Raw genomic sequence first — 15,252 nt, forward strand, 5'->3', positions numbered from 1 at the left:
TGACAATTGATACAATAGTCAATCTGCAGAAGTAACTGCACTGTGGCACAGGAATCTAAAAAATGTAGAAAGTCGGGTGGCTGGTTGGTTTGAAGAAACCAAAAGGCTATTTCTGGCATTTCCACCATCCCATTCTCATTTCTATCCCTCCTCCCGGGTGTTGGTGGTGTCACTATGGCAACGAGCACACGCTGCCCGAGGCTCAATCTTCCAGCCGTTAACGACCTCGAACTCCTCACTCTAGGCGGCCCAGAGACTCTGCGGGCGCACCCCACCCACCCGGTCTCGGATTGGCGTCCCTTGGCTCTAGGGCGAAGAGCCACGGGGCAGAATGGCCAAAGCAGCAGGCTCCTCGCCGCTGGAGGACTTGGACCTGAGCGGAGAGGAGGTCGAGCGGCTCACCTCCGCCTTCCAAGACCCGGAGTTCCGGCGACTGTTCTCCAAGTACGCCGAGGAGCTCAATGACCCGGAGAATCGGCGGCGCTACGAGGCAGAGATCACGGCGCTGGAGCGTGAGCGCGGAGTGGAGGTGCGCTTCGTGCATCCGGAGCCGGGCCACGTACTGCGCACCAGCCTGGACGGGGCGCGGCGCTGCTTCGTGAACGTGTGCAGCAACGCACTGGTGGGCGCGCCGAGCAGCCGGCCCGGCTCCGGGGCAGATGGGGCAGGGCCTGGCAGCCATTGGTCCCTGCCCTACAGCCTGGCGCCACGGCGCGAGTACGCGGGGCGCGGCGGCACCCGCTACATGGTCTACGACGTGGTCTTCCACCCTGAAGCGCTTGCGCTGGCCCGGCGTTATGAGCGCTTCCGCCAGATGCTGGACGCCACGGCCCTGGAGGCAGTGGAGACCCAGTTTAGCGTGAAGCTGGACCGCAGGAATGCCAAAACCCTAAAGGTCAAGTACAAGGGGACCCCGGAGGCCGCCGTGCTGCGCACGCCCCTGCCCGGGGGCGTCCCAGCCCGGCCCGAGGGGGAGCCGCAGAGCCCTCTCCCAGATTTCCCCTACCCCTACAGGTACCCAGCACCCGCCGGGGACTCCGCAGTCCCCCGGCCCCAGGCGCCCTCACCTCCGGAGGCGCTCTTGCAGCCCGCCCCCACCGAGCCTCGCTACAGCGTGGTGCAGCGCCACCACGTGGACCTCCAGGATTACCGCTGCTCCCGGGACTCTGCCCCAAGTCCCGTGCCCCACGAGCTGGTGGTCACCATCCAACTGCCGCTGCTGCGCTCTGCCGAGCAGGCGGCGCTGGAGGTGACGGGAAAGCTGCTGTGCCTCGACTCAAGGAAACCCGACTACCGGCTGCGGCTCTCGCTCCCGTACCCGGTGGACGACAGCCGCGGCAAAGCGCAGTTCAACAAGGCTCGGCGGCAGCTGGTAGTCACGCTGCCCGTGGCGCCACCGGCCGCGCGCCGGCAGCTCCCCGCGACGCCGGAAGAGCCGGCCGGTCGGCCCGGAACTGACGGCGCGGCCTGCGCTTCCGCTCGCGAGGGGGAGGCGGGACCCGCGGGGAGTTGCTCCGGGGCCGGAAGCCGGGGTCCCAGCCGAGAGGGGACTTCCGACGCCGGGACCGCTACCCCGAGCGCCCCCGAGCTGGCGCTGCTGCCGGCTGGTACTGGAGAGCAGCTTGTCCCCGAGTCGGAGGAGCAGGACTTCGGCGGGCACGCGGTGTCTCGCGGGGGGGAGAAGCCGTCTTCTGGAGCAGAGAGTTTACCTGTTGGCAGAGGCTCCCCTTTTACTTCATCCCGGGGCCTTGGTTGGGAGTCTTCCGCAGATCTCAGTGTGGAGACGCGCGTGGACCGGGAGGGCACGGGAGGCGAGTCCTCTGACCGAGCCATGTGTGGTCCGGGGACAGAGAGCGGGCAACCTTTGTGTCCTCCTCTGCTGTGTAATCAGAAGACAGAATCCTTGACTCTGCTAATTCAAGTGCCTGGGATCCAGCCGCAAAGTCTTCAAGGGGATTTGAGCCCCCTCCGGTACAAATTGCGCTTCTCCACACAAGACGTAGTTTATTCCTTCTTTTTGCAGTTTACTCCAGAGAATAAATTGAGTACCAAAGAACCCGTGATTTGCATTTCTTCAAACAATGCAGTGATAGAACTGGCCAAATCTCCAGAGAGCCATGGACTTTGGAGAGAGTGGTATTATGGTTTAAACAGCGATTCTTTAGAGGTAACAGTTCTTTCTAGAGTCTTAATATTTGAAATATTTCATATCAGTTTCAAAATTTGCTATTACAGGCACCCTCTCAGTTTTTCTTAAAACATTTTCCATTACAACTTTTCTGGTAATGACTTGAAATTGGCGTACGTGATGAAAGATGTCAGTACGTGTTAAACGTATTTTTTAAAAAAGAGACTTAAAACTTACTCTCATCCTCCCTGGTGGATGGGTTTCAAATCTTCAGAGTTCCCCCTAATGCAGTTGTTTTCCTGGGTCCACTGACTTGGAAGGAGACCATGAATGGATTCTCAGGGATCCGTAGACTTGTAGAATTGTATGCAAAAAATTGAGGGTGACGACTTCTGGGGAGAAGGGCTATAACTTAAGTCATATTCTCAAAGAGGTTTGTGACACAAATAAGTTTAAGGAGTACTCCGTAATGACCATCTCTGCAGTTTAAATCACTTTTTCCAAGCTTAGAATATTAGTAGATTTACTTCGGGAGAGGCAAAGTAACTCAGCCAGTGCCACACAGTTCTTATATGGGAAAACAAACTCAAGCCCAGTGAATCTAAATCCCATGCCCTTTCCACCATATGGTGCAGCTTAATTTTAGTTGCTGATTTTGGTGGGATTGTCCTCTGGTGGGCACTGTATTGAAATTATATCTTTTTATGTCTGTTTTAATCATGTTTGGGTCTCTGCTAGTATTTGGCATAATGGCTGGCATTTAACAAAGTGTAATAAATATTTGTTGAACTGAACAGCACCTACTTTAGCTGTGCCTTTTCTGGGTGATTACTTTAGAACTGGGCTGAGCATTATCTATTTTACTTAGGATATAATTTGATAAATAATTTAGTATGTCCTGTTGTAGTTGTGCTGTACTCTAGGTTTTTGAGGTTCTTGAATTTCAGATTAACACTCCACTATTATTGGCAAATGTTGAAAAAACTATTTAACATTTGAAGTTCTAAAAACTCCTTAAATTTATAAATGAACAGTTAGTTTTGATTGAAGTTTGTGTTAATGTTACATGTAATTTTTTGTTTAGCTCTTTAAACACAGTCAAGAGTCAAGTTCTGAGAAACAACACTAGTTGCACAGATGGTATATTAAAAAATAACTATTTGACCTGGGGCTTTAACCTGCCAGAAATTTAAACTTCCCCTTGTTGTTTTTCTACAAATTATTTTCTATTGGTATTTTATGATTTGGGTGTCTGAGAAGTGGTTAATTTGAAACCATCCAAAAAGGGTAAAACAAACAGCCAAACTAGGTAAGATTGTTAGAATATAAAATAGGAAATTGGATATCTGTTTACATCAGAAAGGGGAAATTTAGGAAAGGACATTTGTTTTCCTGTAATTGTTTTAATAAATATGAAAACAACTTACCGTGTGGGAAGAAAACTTTATGGACCAGCAGTTAAGATAATATTCAAGAATACATTTGAATCTGATTTTTCTAGTATGCTAACATTTAAGCAAAGAAACTAGACCAAAATGGAATTAGGGCAAATGTGTTTTATGTCTTTGAAACCTGAAACTGATTTATAATTACTTCATTAATCATTACATTTGATAAGGCTGATGGAACTATAGTGTCCAATTCTTTTGCTTTACGTTGTACTGGACCAGGCTCTAACTATTTTTTTTTTTTTTTTGAGGCAGAGTCCCACTCTGTCATCCTGGCTAGAGTGCCGTGACGTCAGCCTAGCTCACAGCAACCTCAAACTCCTGGGCTCAAGCGATCCTTCTGCCTCAGCCTCCCAAGTAGCTGGGACTACAGGCATGCGCCACCATGCGCGACTAATTGTTTCTATATATTTTTAGTTGTCTAGCTAATTTCTTTCTGTTTATTAGTAGAGATGGGGTCTCACTCTTGCTCAGGCTGGTCTTAAACTCCTGAGCTCAAACGATCCGCCTGCCTCAGGCCTCCCAAGTGCTAGGATTACAGGTGTGAGCCACCGTGCCCAGCCCCAGGCTCTAACTATTAAAGTAAATTTTTAAGAAAAACTATGAGTGGTGGGGTATATGATATATAATGATCATATTATATGCATTATAGCAGCAGTCCCCAACCTTTTTGACACCAGGGACCAGTTTTATGGAAGACAATTTTTCCATGGACTGGGGGTGTGGGGGATGGTTTCAGGATGATTCAAGCACATTACTGTGAAGTCAAATCTCTCTGCTAAAGATAATCTGTATTTGTAGCTGCTCCCCAGTGCTAGCATCACTGCCTCAGCTCCACCTCAGATCATCAGACATTACAGTCTCATGTGGAGTGCGCAACCTAGATCCCCGCCAGCGCAGTGGGTTGTGCTCCTATGAGAATCTAATGCCTCTGCTGATCTCACAGGAGGCAGAGCTTACGCGGTGATGTGAGTGATGGCGAGCTGCTGCGAATACAGATGAAGCTGCTGTGCGGCCAGCTGCTAACAGGCCATGGCCCTGTACTGATCTTTGGCTCCGGGACTGGGGACTGCAGCATTATAGGAAAATAATCATAATATAAAGAAGGCTGTTTTATGTCTCTCAAGGTCAGAATTGTTACTTTACAAGTAAAACAAATACTGCATATATATTTAAGCCTTAAATATTCACTGGGAATTTTCCTAGAGCTTCAGAGCCACTAAGTTCAGTAACTTTTACAGTAAAATCAGTCATTAGAATGAGAAGGCAAGTTTATGCAAAACTTCTTATATTGTAATCATAAACATTTCCATTATATTTTCCTTGGGTTAACTAAAAATTAAAATATTTGGTGTATTTGCAATGAGGCAAAGATGAATGTCTTTTCCCAGAGGCAGGAACCTTAGAAATGCTTTTGATAAGGATGTTTCTATAATATGATGTTATTCTGGATCTTCAAACAATAGCAAGGCAAATTACTGTAAATGTAAAATTTTTCTGTTCCCAAGGTTTGCTTTTGTTTGGTAGGTGTTCACAATTTTTTTTTTTTTTTTTTTTTTGACATAGAGGCTCACTCTGTTGCTCAGGCTAGAGTGCAGTGGTGTCATCATAGTTCACTGCATCTTCAAACTCCTGGGCTCAAACAGACCTCCCTCAGCCTTGCTAGTAGGTGGGACAACAGGCACACACCACCATGCCCAGCTAAAATTTTCTATTTTTTTGTAGGGATGGGTCTCGCTCTTTCACAGGCTGGTCTCAAACTCCTGGCCTCAAGCAGTCCTCCTGGTTCAGCCTCCCAGAGTGCTAGGATTACAGGGATGAGCAACTGCACCTGGCATGTGTTTACAATTTTAAATACTGTCTAATAGAAGAGAACTTGAAACTTGTCTCTCTGTGGTTTCCCCTATTTGGTCCAAATATGAGCTGTGTTAATTTTGTAATTATAAAATCTGTTTATATGAAAGTATAGAGGAAAATTATTTTGGACAACAATGAACTGATTTTATAAATTAATTTTTAATAACAGTATGGCCATTCCTTCCATACCCTAACTATATACCTGTGTTCACTTGACATGAATATGAACAAATTGCTTTGTGTTTGGGATTCAGGTAAAAGAATGATTTTTGCATTTCCTAATAATTGTTTGGAAATCTTTCCACATCAGCATCTTGAAATTACCTCATTCTTATTATTTACTACACAGGATACTGTTATCACACTGGAGGATTCGGTATCTCAATGCTTAAAAATAGGATACACTTCTTTTAAGTAAAATATTATAATTGGGTCTTACTTGGCCAAGAACTAAAAGGCACACTGGTCACACAAAATTGAATAGATCCTGCTATGTATATTTCTTAGCTACCTCGTTAGGAAGTATTGTAAAGCAGAATTACATTTTACAGCTGGGATTGAATTTATAGCCCTAGAGGTGATGTTGTTCTTATGAAATACTAAGAGAAAAAAAAGAAAAAGAAAAATGAACAGAAGTGTCATTTATATTATCTGGAAGTGAAGATGTACCTCAGACTAAATAGACCTAGAAAAAGTAACAAGACTTTTTTAATTTTAGGTTCTTTAAAAAAAAAAATATATATATACACACACACACACACACACACACACACACAAACACAATCTTGGTGCAATCCTTACTGCTCCATACAAGACCAAATTTTTATTTTCCAAGACAGCCCATAGGAATAATTATTGTAATAAACATTTTTAAAAGTGTAACCCTGATCAGTGTGAAAATTATTATGAGCTGGTTTTAGTTATGACTGTATTAAGTGTGATGTATAAGGCAGAATATTTTTTTTCCTTTTTATTTTAGGAAAGGTTGTTTGTCAATGAAGAAAATGTTAATGAGTTTCTTGAAGAGGTACTGAGCTCTCCATTCAAACAGACTATGTCCCTAAGTCCACCATTAATTGAAGTTCTTCAGGTTACAGATAATAAGATTCAAATTACTGCAAAGGTAAGAAATGTGGTACACTTTATAGAGGAGTGACTAAGGCCAAGATTAAAGCCTAACAAACTTAAATTCTTGATTTCTTAATGTCATAACTTTAAATAAAATACATAATGGCTGGGCAGAGTGATGTGAAAAAAAAGAACAGAATTTTGTTGGTGTATTTACTATGTGCTAAACACTCTGCTATTCATTTTCACATTACGTCATTTAATCCCAAAATAACCCTCCAATGAGAACAAAGAAAAACTAACATTTAGAAGTCTGAGTACTCGTGCAGGGACAAACGTAAGTCTTTTTTGATTCTCAAACCATGGGAACTATGTCATACAGTTTGCTCATTCTTTCTACTTCAACCTAAGGTTTGGTCATTTTTATAGTCTTCAATATTGGACATGAAAATAATGTAGTAACTAGCACAATTGACTGATACGTGAATTGGAGGAAGGGTCGCTCTGAATAATCATAGAAATTCAAGAATGCCCTTATAATAATTGTCAAAGGGTTTTGTAGGCCATGTTGAAAAGCTTGGATTGTGTTATTGTGGAGGTGAGAAGTCATTGAAAGGATTTAATCAGAAAATTAATGCCAGGTTTGCATTGTTAAAAAATATGACTGACAGCATTTGGAGGATGACTTTGAGGGGGAAGCCTGGAAGCATATCTGCAGGTCTGCAAGGATTACCTCATAACTTTTTTAAAAATTTTATTTCCAGAAGGTATTATAATTGTTTTCTATTGTTTCAAAGCATAATTAATCTGTTGTTTCTCTTGACACAGTTGCAAGAATGTAGTAACTCTGATCAGCCTCAAGGAAAGGAAGAAAGAGTCAGTGACGGAAGTCATCTAACTGAAAAAGAAAATATAGAACATTTTACCACCTCTACAACTGATTCTGATTGTGGTTCAGTTGCATGTTTTCAGCAAAAGTCTCTTGATGATTCTCAAATGCTATTTGGAAAATCTCAGCAACCTGAATCAAAAACGGAACCTAAATTTATAAAAGAAAAAAGTGCTACTTATGCAAATGCAGAAGATAATGTAAAAGAACCAGTAATAACTGAAGAGAAAGAATTAGATGGAGATCACTTACCTTCGTTAGTGAACAAAACTACAGTTCACAACGTACCTGATTTTGACAGCATAAAAGAAACCAATATGGAGGATGGTAGTGTGCAGATTATCAAAGATCATGTGACTCATTGTGCATTCCGTTTTCAGAATTCCTTGCTATATGATTTGGATTAATTATATAGAGTAATTATATAGTAAATATATAAAATTACATAGAATTAATCAAAAATTTGCAATTTTGATTCTAATGGGGAACTAGAGATTATTTTTTGCCTCTAGAATTTAAAGTTTTCTTAATTAAGGAGATAAGGTTTGTGATTCTTCTGATAGATGTGTATTTTTTCTAATGGAGAGTTAAATATTTAGTTTTAATACAATCTGTATATATTTACTTATGTGTTAATTTTTGCTTCCTTTGTTTACTATTACTTTAATAAAGTTTCAAAATGATTATTCACTAAGTTGCATTTGTCACACAAAGTAATTCTCAGGAATTCAAGTAACAGGAAATAGGAGTGTGTATGTTTGAGGGGGTAAAATCTTGAAACTTAGTTCTCACTAACTAGGATGTATTGATGCTTAAAATAGAGCTTCTTAGAGGGGAAAGAACTTTACTAACCAATATTAGCACTCTAAACAATTACAATACAGATATACCAAATGAAACAATATTTTTGTATCAACTCTAATTTACTCTTGTCACACCAACCTATATTATATATAGTAAAGGTTAAATTATTTCATGACTTAGACAATTCAATCTTTAAAAAGAGTTTCTTATAAGTTACTATTGGAATATTAAAACATCTTGGTTTTATAGAATACATTTAAGAATTTTAAAGCAGGAATTTTTAAAATCTGGCAATTTGATATGAAATTGTCTTCATTATATTATTACATGAAAACAAAAGCCAGTGTTTAATAATCAATTCCTTTTAAAAAATTTTTTCAAGAGATGAGGGCTTGCTATACTGCCCAGGCTGGATTCAAACTCCTGGACTCAAGTGATCCTCCCACTTCCGCTTCCTAAATAATTCTGTTATAACACCTCAAATGTGAGGCAAAGAGAAAATCCTAACAGGTTTTTTTCTCACAAAAATTCTTACTTAGGACAGCATGAAAGAAAATGTAGAAAGGAAAATATTTGTTGATCTAGTCACCAACTCCAAGGCCATGCATAGCTGATCTATTTTCGTTCCAAAAAACAGCTACTAATTCAGACTCTGATCTTAGCTCAGTCCTGGAAATCACCTAATTTCTTTAGTCCTTTGAACGGTCAGAGTATGAAAAACTGGTACAAAGGCTGCTGATTCATTCTGATTTACATTTGTAACTCCCAGATAAAATCTGGCACCAGATTAGGCTGTGAGGGTAGTATAAAGGTAGCTCATAAAGCAATAGAACTATTTGCCTCACCTTAGATGAGCATATGTGCTTTTCAACCACTATGAATCTTAAATTGACGCCATAACTTTGATAGTATACATTTAATAGTTTTCTTAGGTTTAAGTAAATGACTAATTGTAGAATCTTTACACAGAAATCAGTTTGTTGTAAGTAATTTTTGGTTGAATGCAATTATATGGTAAGGAAAACTTCTATAAACTACATTAAACATTGAGTAAATTTTAACCCTGTTTCCTATTATTTACTGTATATCCATTTGAAAAGTATGATTTCAGTTAAAGCTGGCACTAGAAAGTGTTTCACTTTGGCATGACTGAACTTTGTATCATTTCTGGCTTTCAAAAACAATTTAGGCTGTATTTCCCTTACACAGCAGCTTTTTATTGTTCATTATCTATGCCTGGCTAATTTGAAAGCCAAACAGTTTCTTCCAAAAGGAATGCATTGTCATGAGCTAGGTTTTACTTCAAACTCAATTATCCAATATATAGATAGTAAACATTAGGATGTAACATTAACTTTCAAAACTTTGAGAATGCCTTTACTGAATTTTGGTGGAAAGAGTAAACAAAACTTATTCTGCAAAAGGATTAAGAACCTTTATATGCAAAAATGAGTATTTTATTTTGGCAGCACTAAAATAAAAAAACAAAAACAAAACCACTGTATTTCTACATTGAGGTGAAAACGTTTAAACTTTCTTTACCAATCAAATACATTCCAAAAGAAAGTGTGTTGTATGAAGGTTCCAAAGCACAGGCAAATCTTAGCACAACAGTACAGGAATCTGCAATACTGAAAATGACTGTTCTGACAGCATGTTTAACAAACATAACTTTTGAGTTACTAAACCAGTGAAGCAATTCGTTCCTAATAACTGTGTCAAGAGTGAAACTGGGCTTATTCCGTTAATACTCTAACAATTTCATTGTAATACTTTTTACTGCTATGACAGTTTTAAATAAATTTTGCTGTACTTAAAATAAGTTTTGAAAGTGGAAAAGTGTACAAAGTTTCAGATAAAAAGATTAACAGATGCAATTTAAATAAAATTTCCCCTCTTCTCATATCAATTAACAATTATTATTTTTAGCAGATACAGATTGAGCTTTAAAACCCTACTCCCAAAATGAAAACTTTAGTTTTAAATCTTAATCAGACATAATTGGAAAAGATTACTATGTATTTGAACATCTTTTACAAGAATTTTTGTATTAAAGCAGAAACCAGTTCCTAAACTTTTATTCAATTGTATATCCTGTTTAGACAAATATCAAAAATAGAAGACTGTCACTGTAGCTTTTATAATTGTGATTTTTCACTGCAGTCTTCTATAACTTTTACAAAGTTCATGGTCCCTAATATCTCCCCACCCTCCATTTTTCCTAGGTGGGGAAATGGCTGCCACAGGAAATTTCTCACTGATAATTAGAGTTTCTGGAAACATATGCTGTTTGTTACTATTTAAGAGTGACTCAATTTGGGCACTCTGGGTGGATGGTCTACAGGTTTTCTTGTGATGCATACCACAGTCTCCAGCATGAAAAATCCTAGGAACTTGAGGAACCAGCACTTTCCAGAATTTTGGAAGACAAGATACAGTCAAATATTGAAGAGTCCAGTCCCAGTTATAATCATCGTAAGTACAGAAAGTGTCTGTGCACTTGATCAGCTCCTGATAGGCATTCCGGGTCAAGGCTAGACCCATATTGTGCTCTGTGGATTTCCAAGTTTTCACTTCTACCTTGTCAGCAATGCCATAGAAACTGCGACTGGCAGTATAGGTCCCCAGGGAGAGAACATCACACTCAGGACACTCTTGCTGCTTCAATTTCCACATCTTTTTGAAGACATGGTAAAAGTCTGGGGCCAAGTAGTGATCCTCTTCTAGGAAAAGTATAAGGCCAGCATAATCTCGAAGAATTTTGACTCTTTCCCAAACAAAATGCAGCTTCCACCACCAATGATGTTTGGTTTGGGAGAACTTAGCCTCTCTATAATGGCCAAAGGAGTCGGGATACTCAGCATTGATGCATCCCAGTTTCAAAGCTGCGTTCTTCTGCAGGTCTCTGGGGCAATCTCTGGGGTCACTGCCCGGAAACTCACTGGGGTACAACTGAATGCTGAAAGGAAAGAAAACCTGCAGAACCGGACAGAAATCCACCCCAGCGATCAGGTGATTGATCTCTGTCGACCAGAAGTCATGGCTAAAGATGACGAGGACGTTGTCGATGCCCTGGGCTTTTCGAAGGGAGTCCAGCAGCAGTCTGAGGTATTCCGGCCGGTTATGCACCTGAACCACCAGCACCAGTTCCCGGGGGGCCCAGGTGCCAGGCTTATCTACATTTCTCAGCGTCTGATCAAAGTTCAGCTGGTACACCAGGGACCGGTACCGCAACGTCAGGTTGTCCGCCTCAGGTTGGGGTGCCGCCGGTACCAGTGGAGCCGCCGACTCGTTGGAGACTCTGCGGATGCCCACAGACACAGAGGGGTGGTCCCCGCCCCGGCCGCCCGCACCCCGCGCGGGCTCAGCGTCCAGCAACGGAGGGGCAAGGGCCTCGTTCTTCCTTTGTCGCCCATTGCTGCTCCAGAGGACGAAGCCACAGGCGGCCACGACGAGCGTCAGGATTAGCACCTTCCGTTTGTAGATGCGGAACCTCATGGTCTCCAGGGCCGGGAGCGCTGACGGGCGGGCGGGCGGGCGCGGAAAGGCGATAACGGATTTTGCACGCGAAGGGCGGGCGGGCGGAGGCCGTCGCCTTGGCCTGCAGCGCTCGGAACTGGCCCCCGCGGCTGCCCTCACTAACTCATCCCGGGCCCCGAGGGTCCTGGGGCCCGAAGCCTCTCAGCTGCCCCACGCCGCCTGGGCTCCACACATCCTCGCCCCGCAGCTGCAGCTCCAGCAGCGGCCCCACCGCTAGGAGCCGCGGCTCGGCTTCGCCTCGGTCCTCTCCATTCAGCACCACGGGTCCCGGAAGAAGCCCAGCGGCTGCCCCACCGCACCCCAGCTTCGTTACCTGCGCCTCCAGCGGCCCCGCGTCCTCTGCCCTCTCATCCTTACGCGGGCCCCGGGCGGCCAGGGCAGAGCAACGCAGACTCTCCCCACTTCGGCGGCGACCGTTCTGACAACCCGCGACTGGCCGGCGGAACACCGCGGCCCTCCGGCCACACCCCTCCGGCCCGCCCCGTGGGCCGCTGGTTGGTGCTTCCCAGACGCATCCAAAGGCTCCCGGCCGCCGTAGCTGGCTGCCTATTGGCTCGCAGTACTGTCGCTCAGGTTCAGTTCCTACTTCCGCTTCATTCCTCTCTTTCCTGTTAGCGCGAGCGGCGGGAGGCAAGGGGTGCGGACGCCAAGTTTCCCGGTAAGCTAAGAAGGGGACTAGCGTGGTTCCAACAGGCGCCCCTATTGCTCAGAATCCGGGGCTGGACTAGGCCCTTGTAGGAACGGAAGCTGAGACCCGGTGCCTTGGCTTGGTTGAGTTCGATAACTGTCTTCCTTCCGGAAAGGGGCTCACGCATGGCGGCTACAGGGCCGCTAGGCACGACGGCTTGTTAGGGACACGTCAGCCGTTAGGGCTGCAGACGGGGGACCGTGCTTCGGAGGGGAGAACCACACTGATGTGGTTATGGAGGAAGGGACGGGGCGGGTCGGCACAGTAGCTACCACATCGCGCGCTGCACCAGCCATACCCAAGAGCTGGACAATAGAGGAAGTGGGTGTGGGGAAGGGAGTGGAAAAGAAACTCTATTTACCTTCTCTTTCTCCGGAGGAAAATTAGATGAACACCACTACGCTTTTCTTTTTGGGCAGCCACTTAGTACAGAAAACTGACAGTATTGGGCCTTCCAGTGCTGTTCTTTTTAGTGAGTCTCATTTTATTTGGGAAAAGAAGAGCTCAGATCATCCTGAGCTACACGAGGTATGCAAAATTTATCCGGCCCTGAGAATATAGGACTTTAGTTGCAGCCCTCCCCTCACCCCAGCCGCGTGCCCTGGTAGCAATTAAGTCATTTTGTTCTAACTACCTGCCTCTTCCATTATCTTACGGTTTCTGGAATTTGTGGTACAAAGAACAATGTGTACCTAATCAATAGCTTGTTATTTTAATGTAAATTCTCTGGAAACAACTTAGGAACTGCTTTTTTTCCCTTTAAAAACCCACTTGTTTCAGGACAACTTGAATCTGCTCCCCAGTTGCTGTCCCCAACCTTGGCCCAAAGAAACTCTATACTTACATTAATTTCACTTAAGTTTTTTCCTTTCGGTCAACATACCAATGTTCCAATAATTAATTAAGTGTTCCCAAAAGGTATACTTTTGTATGGGCATTTATTCATAGGGCAGTGAGTACTTGGTGGATTTATACATTGCTGATCCAATACTGTTTTCTTATAAATATCTAGGAATATCTAAGTGTATAGCACTTTTCACTTTTCAGAATGTTTAATGTCTGCTACCTTAAATATTTTACTACAGATTTCATCGTATAGACAGACAGCTCCACAGTAAAGATGGTCAATGTACCTAAAACCCGAAGAACTTTCTGTAAGAAGTGTGGCAAGCATCAACCTCACAAAGTGACCCAGTATAAGAAGGGCAAGGATTCCCTGTATGCCCAGGGAAAGAGGCGCTATGATCGGAAGCAGAGTGGCTATGGTGGGCAGACAAAGCCAATTTTCCGGAAGAAGGCTAAAACCACAAAGAAGATTGTGCTAAGGCTGGAATGTGTTGAGCCTAACTGCAGATCCAAGAGGATGCTGGCCATTAAGAGGTGCAAGCATTTTGAACTGGGAGGAGATAAGAAAAGAAAAGGCCAAGTGATCCAGTTCTAAAGTTTGGGACTCTTTTTGCCCTTTAATTTTGAGGAGAAAATGTTGAAGCTATAGAAAAATTACCTGTAGGGAAATAAATACAATGATGTTAAAATCTTTTGTGTTTTTTGTCTTTTAAGTAGAATTCCATGTTTAATGTGGTTCTAGATTTAGGAACTAACAGTAAATTTTTTGGAAGTGAACAAAGGTTTATCCTCTTCTCAAATTCTATTTAAAATTCAATTCCCCAAAATTGGAATTTTGTATTTACATATAAAGACAAATCCTGCCTCAATACTTTACAACCAAGTTATAGAGCTAGAATAGGGGAAAATAAAGAGCATCTAGGAAGGGTCTCAATCAGAGTTGAGAAAAAAAACGTAAACTAGGAGCAGAGCATCCAAGTTGAGGGATAGCAAGAGCTGACTTTCTGCATACGTTCTGTCTAGTAGGGGCCATTAGCTACATAGCTATTTAAATTAAAAATGCAAGTCCTCAGTTATACTAGCCATATTTAGTACTTAACAGCCACATATGGCTAGTTTATCAGACAACACAGATATAAAACATTTCCACTACAGAAAGTTATTTTGGACAATATTAAAGTGTTTTTTACTTATTTTTTAGATACAGGGTCTCACTCTGTTGCCCAGGCTGAAGTACAGTGGCATGATAGCTCACTATAACCTTGAACTCCTGGCCTCAAACAATCCTTTTGCCTCAGCCTCCCAAAGCACTGTGATTACAATTGTGAGCCACTGTGCTAACCAGGACATCACTTTTATATCATGGTCTTGAATATGCCAGGAGCTCAAAATTGACTTGAAACTACAAAAAGTTCTGTCTGCATCTAGTGAAAGTGAAAAATCATGAGGCCATGACAACATAAACCTTGTTTTTTGAACCTCGTAGAATGCCCTCTTGGAGGTATTCAAATATTAGAACTTCTTGACAGTTGAGAGGGTTGAGGAGGTAAGCAGTTATGAATGAAAACAGAATGGAAGGTCGAAACTCAGAATGAAAAGAATTGAGCCTGGTAATTGCCTGTGTAAGGCAAGAAAGAATAAGTTGAGTATCAAGTGAAAGGATTAAATAAACTGGGAAAGTGTATAGGTTATAAGAAGACAATTTCTGCTTTTTGTAAATGAATTTTAAATGGCCTGAAAGATACATGGGAATGACTAAATGAGTAGAATTAGAAGAATGAAAAGGGCTAGGGTGTAGGGAGTAACATGGTTAGCACTTAACCCCAATATAGACATGCATTTGTTGATGAAAAAATTGTTTTCTACAATAACATAAAAATCAGACGTGCACAATTTTTAAATACACCCTGTTACTTTTCAAAGAATCTTTTTTGTTTGAGACAGTCTGGCTCTGTCACCTGGGCTAGAGTGCCATGGCGTCAGC

General features: G+C 42.7%; 3 protein-coding genes across 3 annotated transcripts; 2 read left to right on the forward strand and 1 right to left on the reverse strand.

Annotated features, from left to right (window-relative positions):
• Positions 1-231: 231 nt before the first annotated feature.
• On the forward strand, positions 232-8,080 carry DNAAF2 (dynein axonemal assembly factor 2). Its single transcript, XM_045567745.1, has 3 exons — positions 232-2,167; positions 6,413-6,556; positions 7,330-8,080. Exons 1-3 carry the CDS (start codon positions 332-334, stop codon positions 7,795-7,797), a joined length of 2,448 nt encoding a protein of 815 aa, XP_045423701.1. The 5' UTR covers positions 232-331; the 3' UTR covers positions 7,798-8,080.
• A 1,540-nt stretch (positions 8,081-9,620) lies between these two features.
• On the reverse strand, positions 9,621-11,901 carry MGAT2 (alpha-1,6-mannosyl-glycoprotein 2-beta-N-acetylglucosaminyltransferase). Its single transcript, XM_045567767.1, has one exon. It carries the CDS (start codon positions 11,690-11,692, stop codon positions 10,349-10,351), a length of 1,344 nt encoding a protein of 447 aa, XP_045423723.1. The 5' UTR covers positions 11,693-11,901; the 3' UTR covers positions 9,621-10,348.
• Positions 11,902-12,320: 419 nt separating this feature from the next.
• RPL36AL (ribosomal protein L36a like) lies at positions 12,321-13,957 on the forward strand. The gene is made up of 2 exons (XM_045567780.1): positions 12,321-12,392; positions 13,508-13,957. Exon 2 carries the CDS (start codon positions 13,543-13,545, stop codon positions 13,861-13,863), a length of 321 nt encoding a protein of 106 aa, XP_045423736.1. The 5' UTR covers positions 12,321-12,392; positions 13,508-13,542; the 3' UTR covers positions 13,864-13,957.
• Positions 13,958-15,252: the final 1,295 nt, after the last annotated feature.

This window comes from Lemur catta, chromosome 1 (genome assembly GCF_020740605.2).
Source record: "Lemur catta isolate mLemCat1 chromosome 1, mLemCat1.pri, whole genome shotgun sequence".
Lineage (NCBI taxonomy): Eukaryota > Metazoa > Chordata > Mammalia > Primates > Lemuridae > Lemur > Lemur catta.

Excerpts from the sequence above, each read along its gene's own strand:
- DNAAF2 (XM_045567745.1), top strand. The coding sequence starts at position 332 with ATGGCCAAAGCAGCAGGCTCCTCGCCGCTGGAGGACTTGGACCTGAGC. Across the intron at positions 2,168-6,412 it reads TAAACAGCGATTCTTTAGAG|GAAAGGTTGTTTGTCAATGA; the intron begins GTAACAGTTCTT and ends TTTTTATTTTAG. Across the intron at positions 6,557-7,329 it reads AGATTCAAATTACTGCAAAG|TTGCAAGAATGTAGTAACTC; the intron begins GTAAGAAATGTG and ends CTCTTGACACAG.
- MGAT2 (XM_045567767.1), bottom strand. The coding sequence starts at position 11,692 with ATGAGGTTCCGCATCTACAAACGGAAGGTGCTAATCCTGACGCTCGTC.
- RPL36AL (XM_045567780.1), top strand. The coding sequence starts at position 13,543 with ATGGTCAATGTACCTAAAACCCGAAGAACTTTCTGTAAGAAGTGTGGC.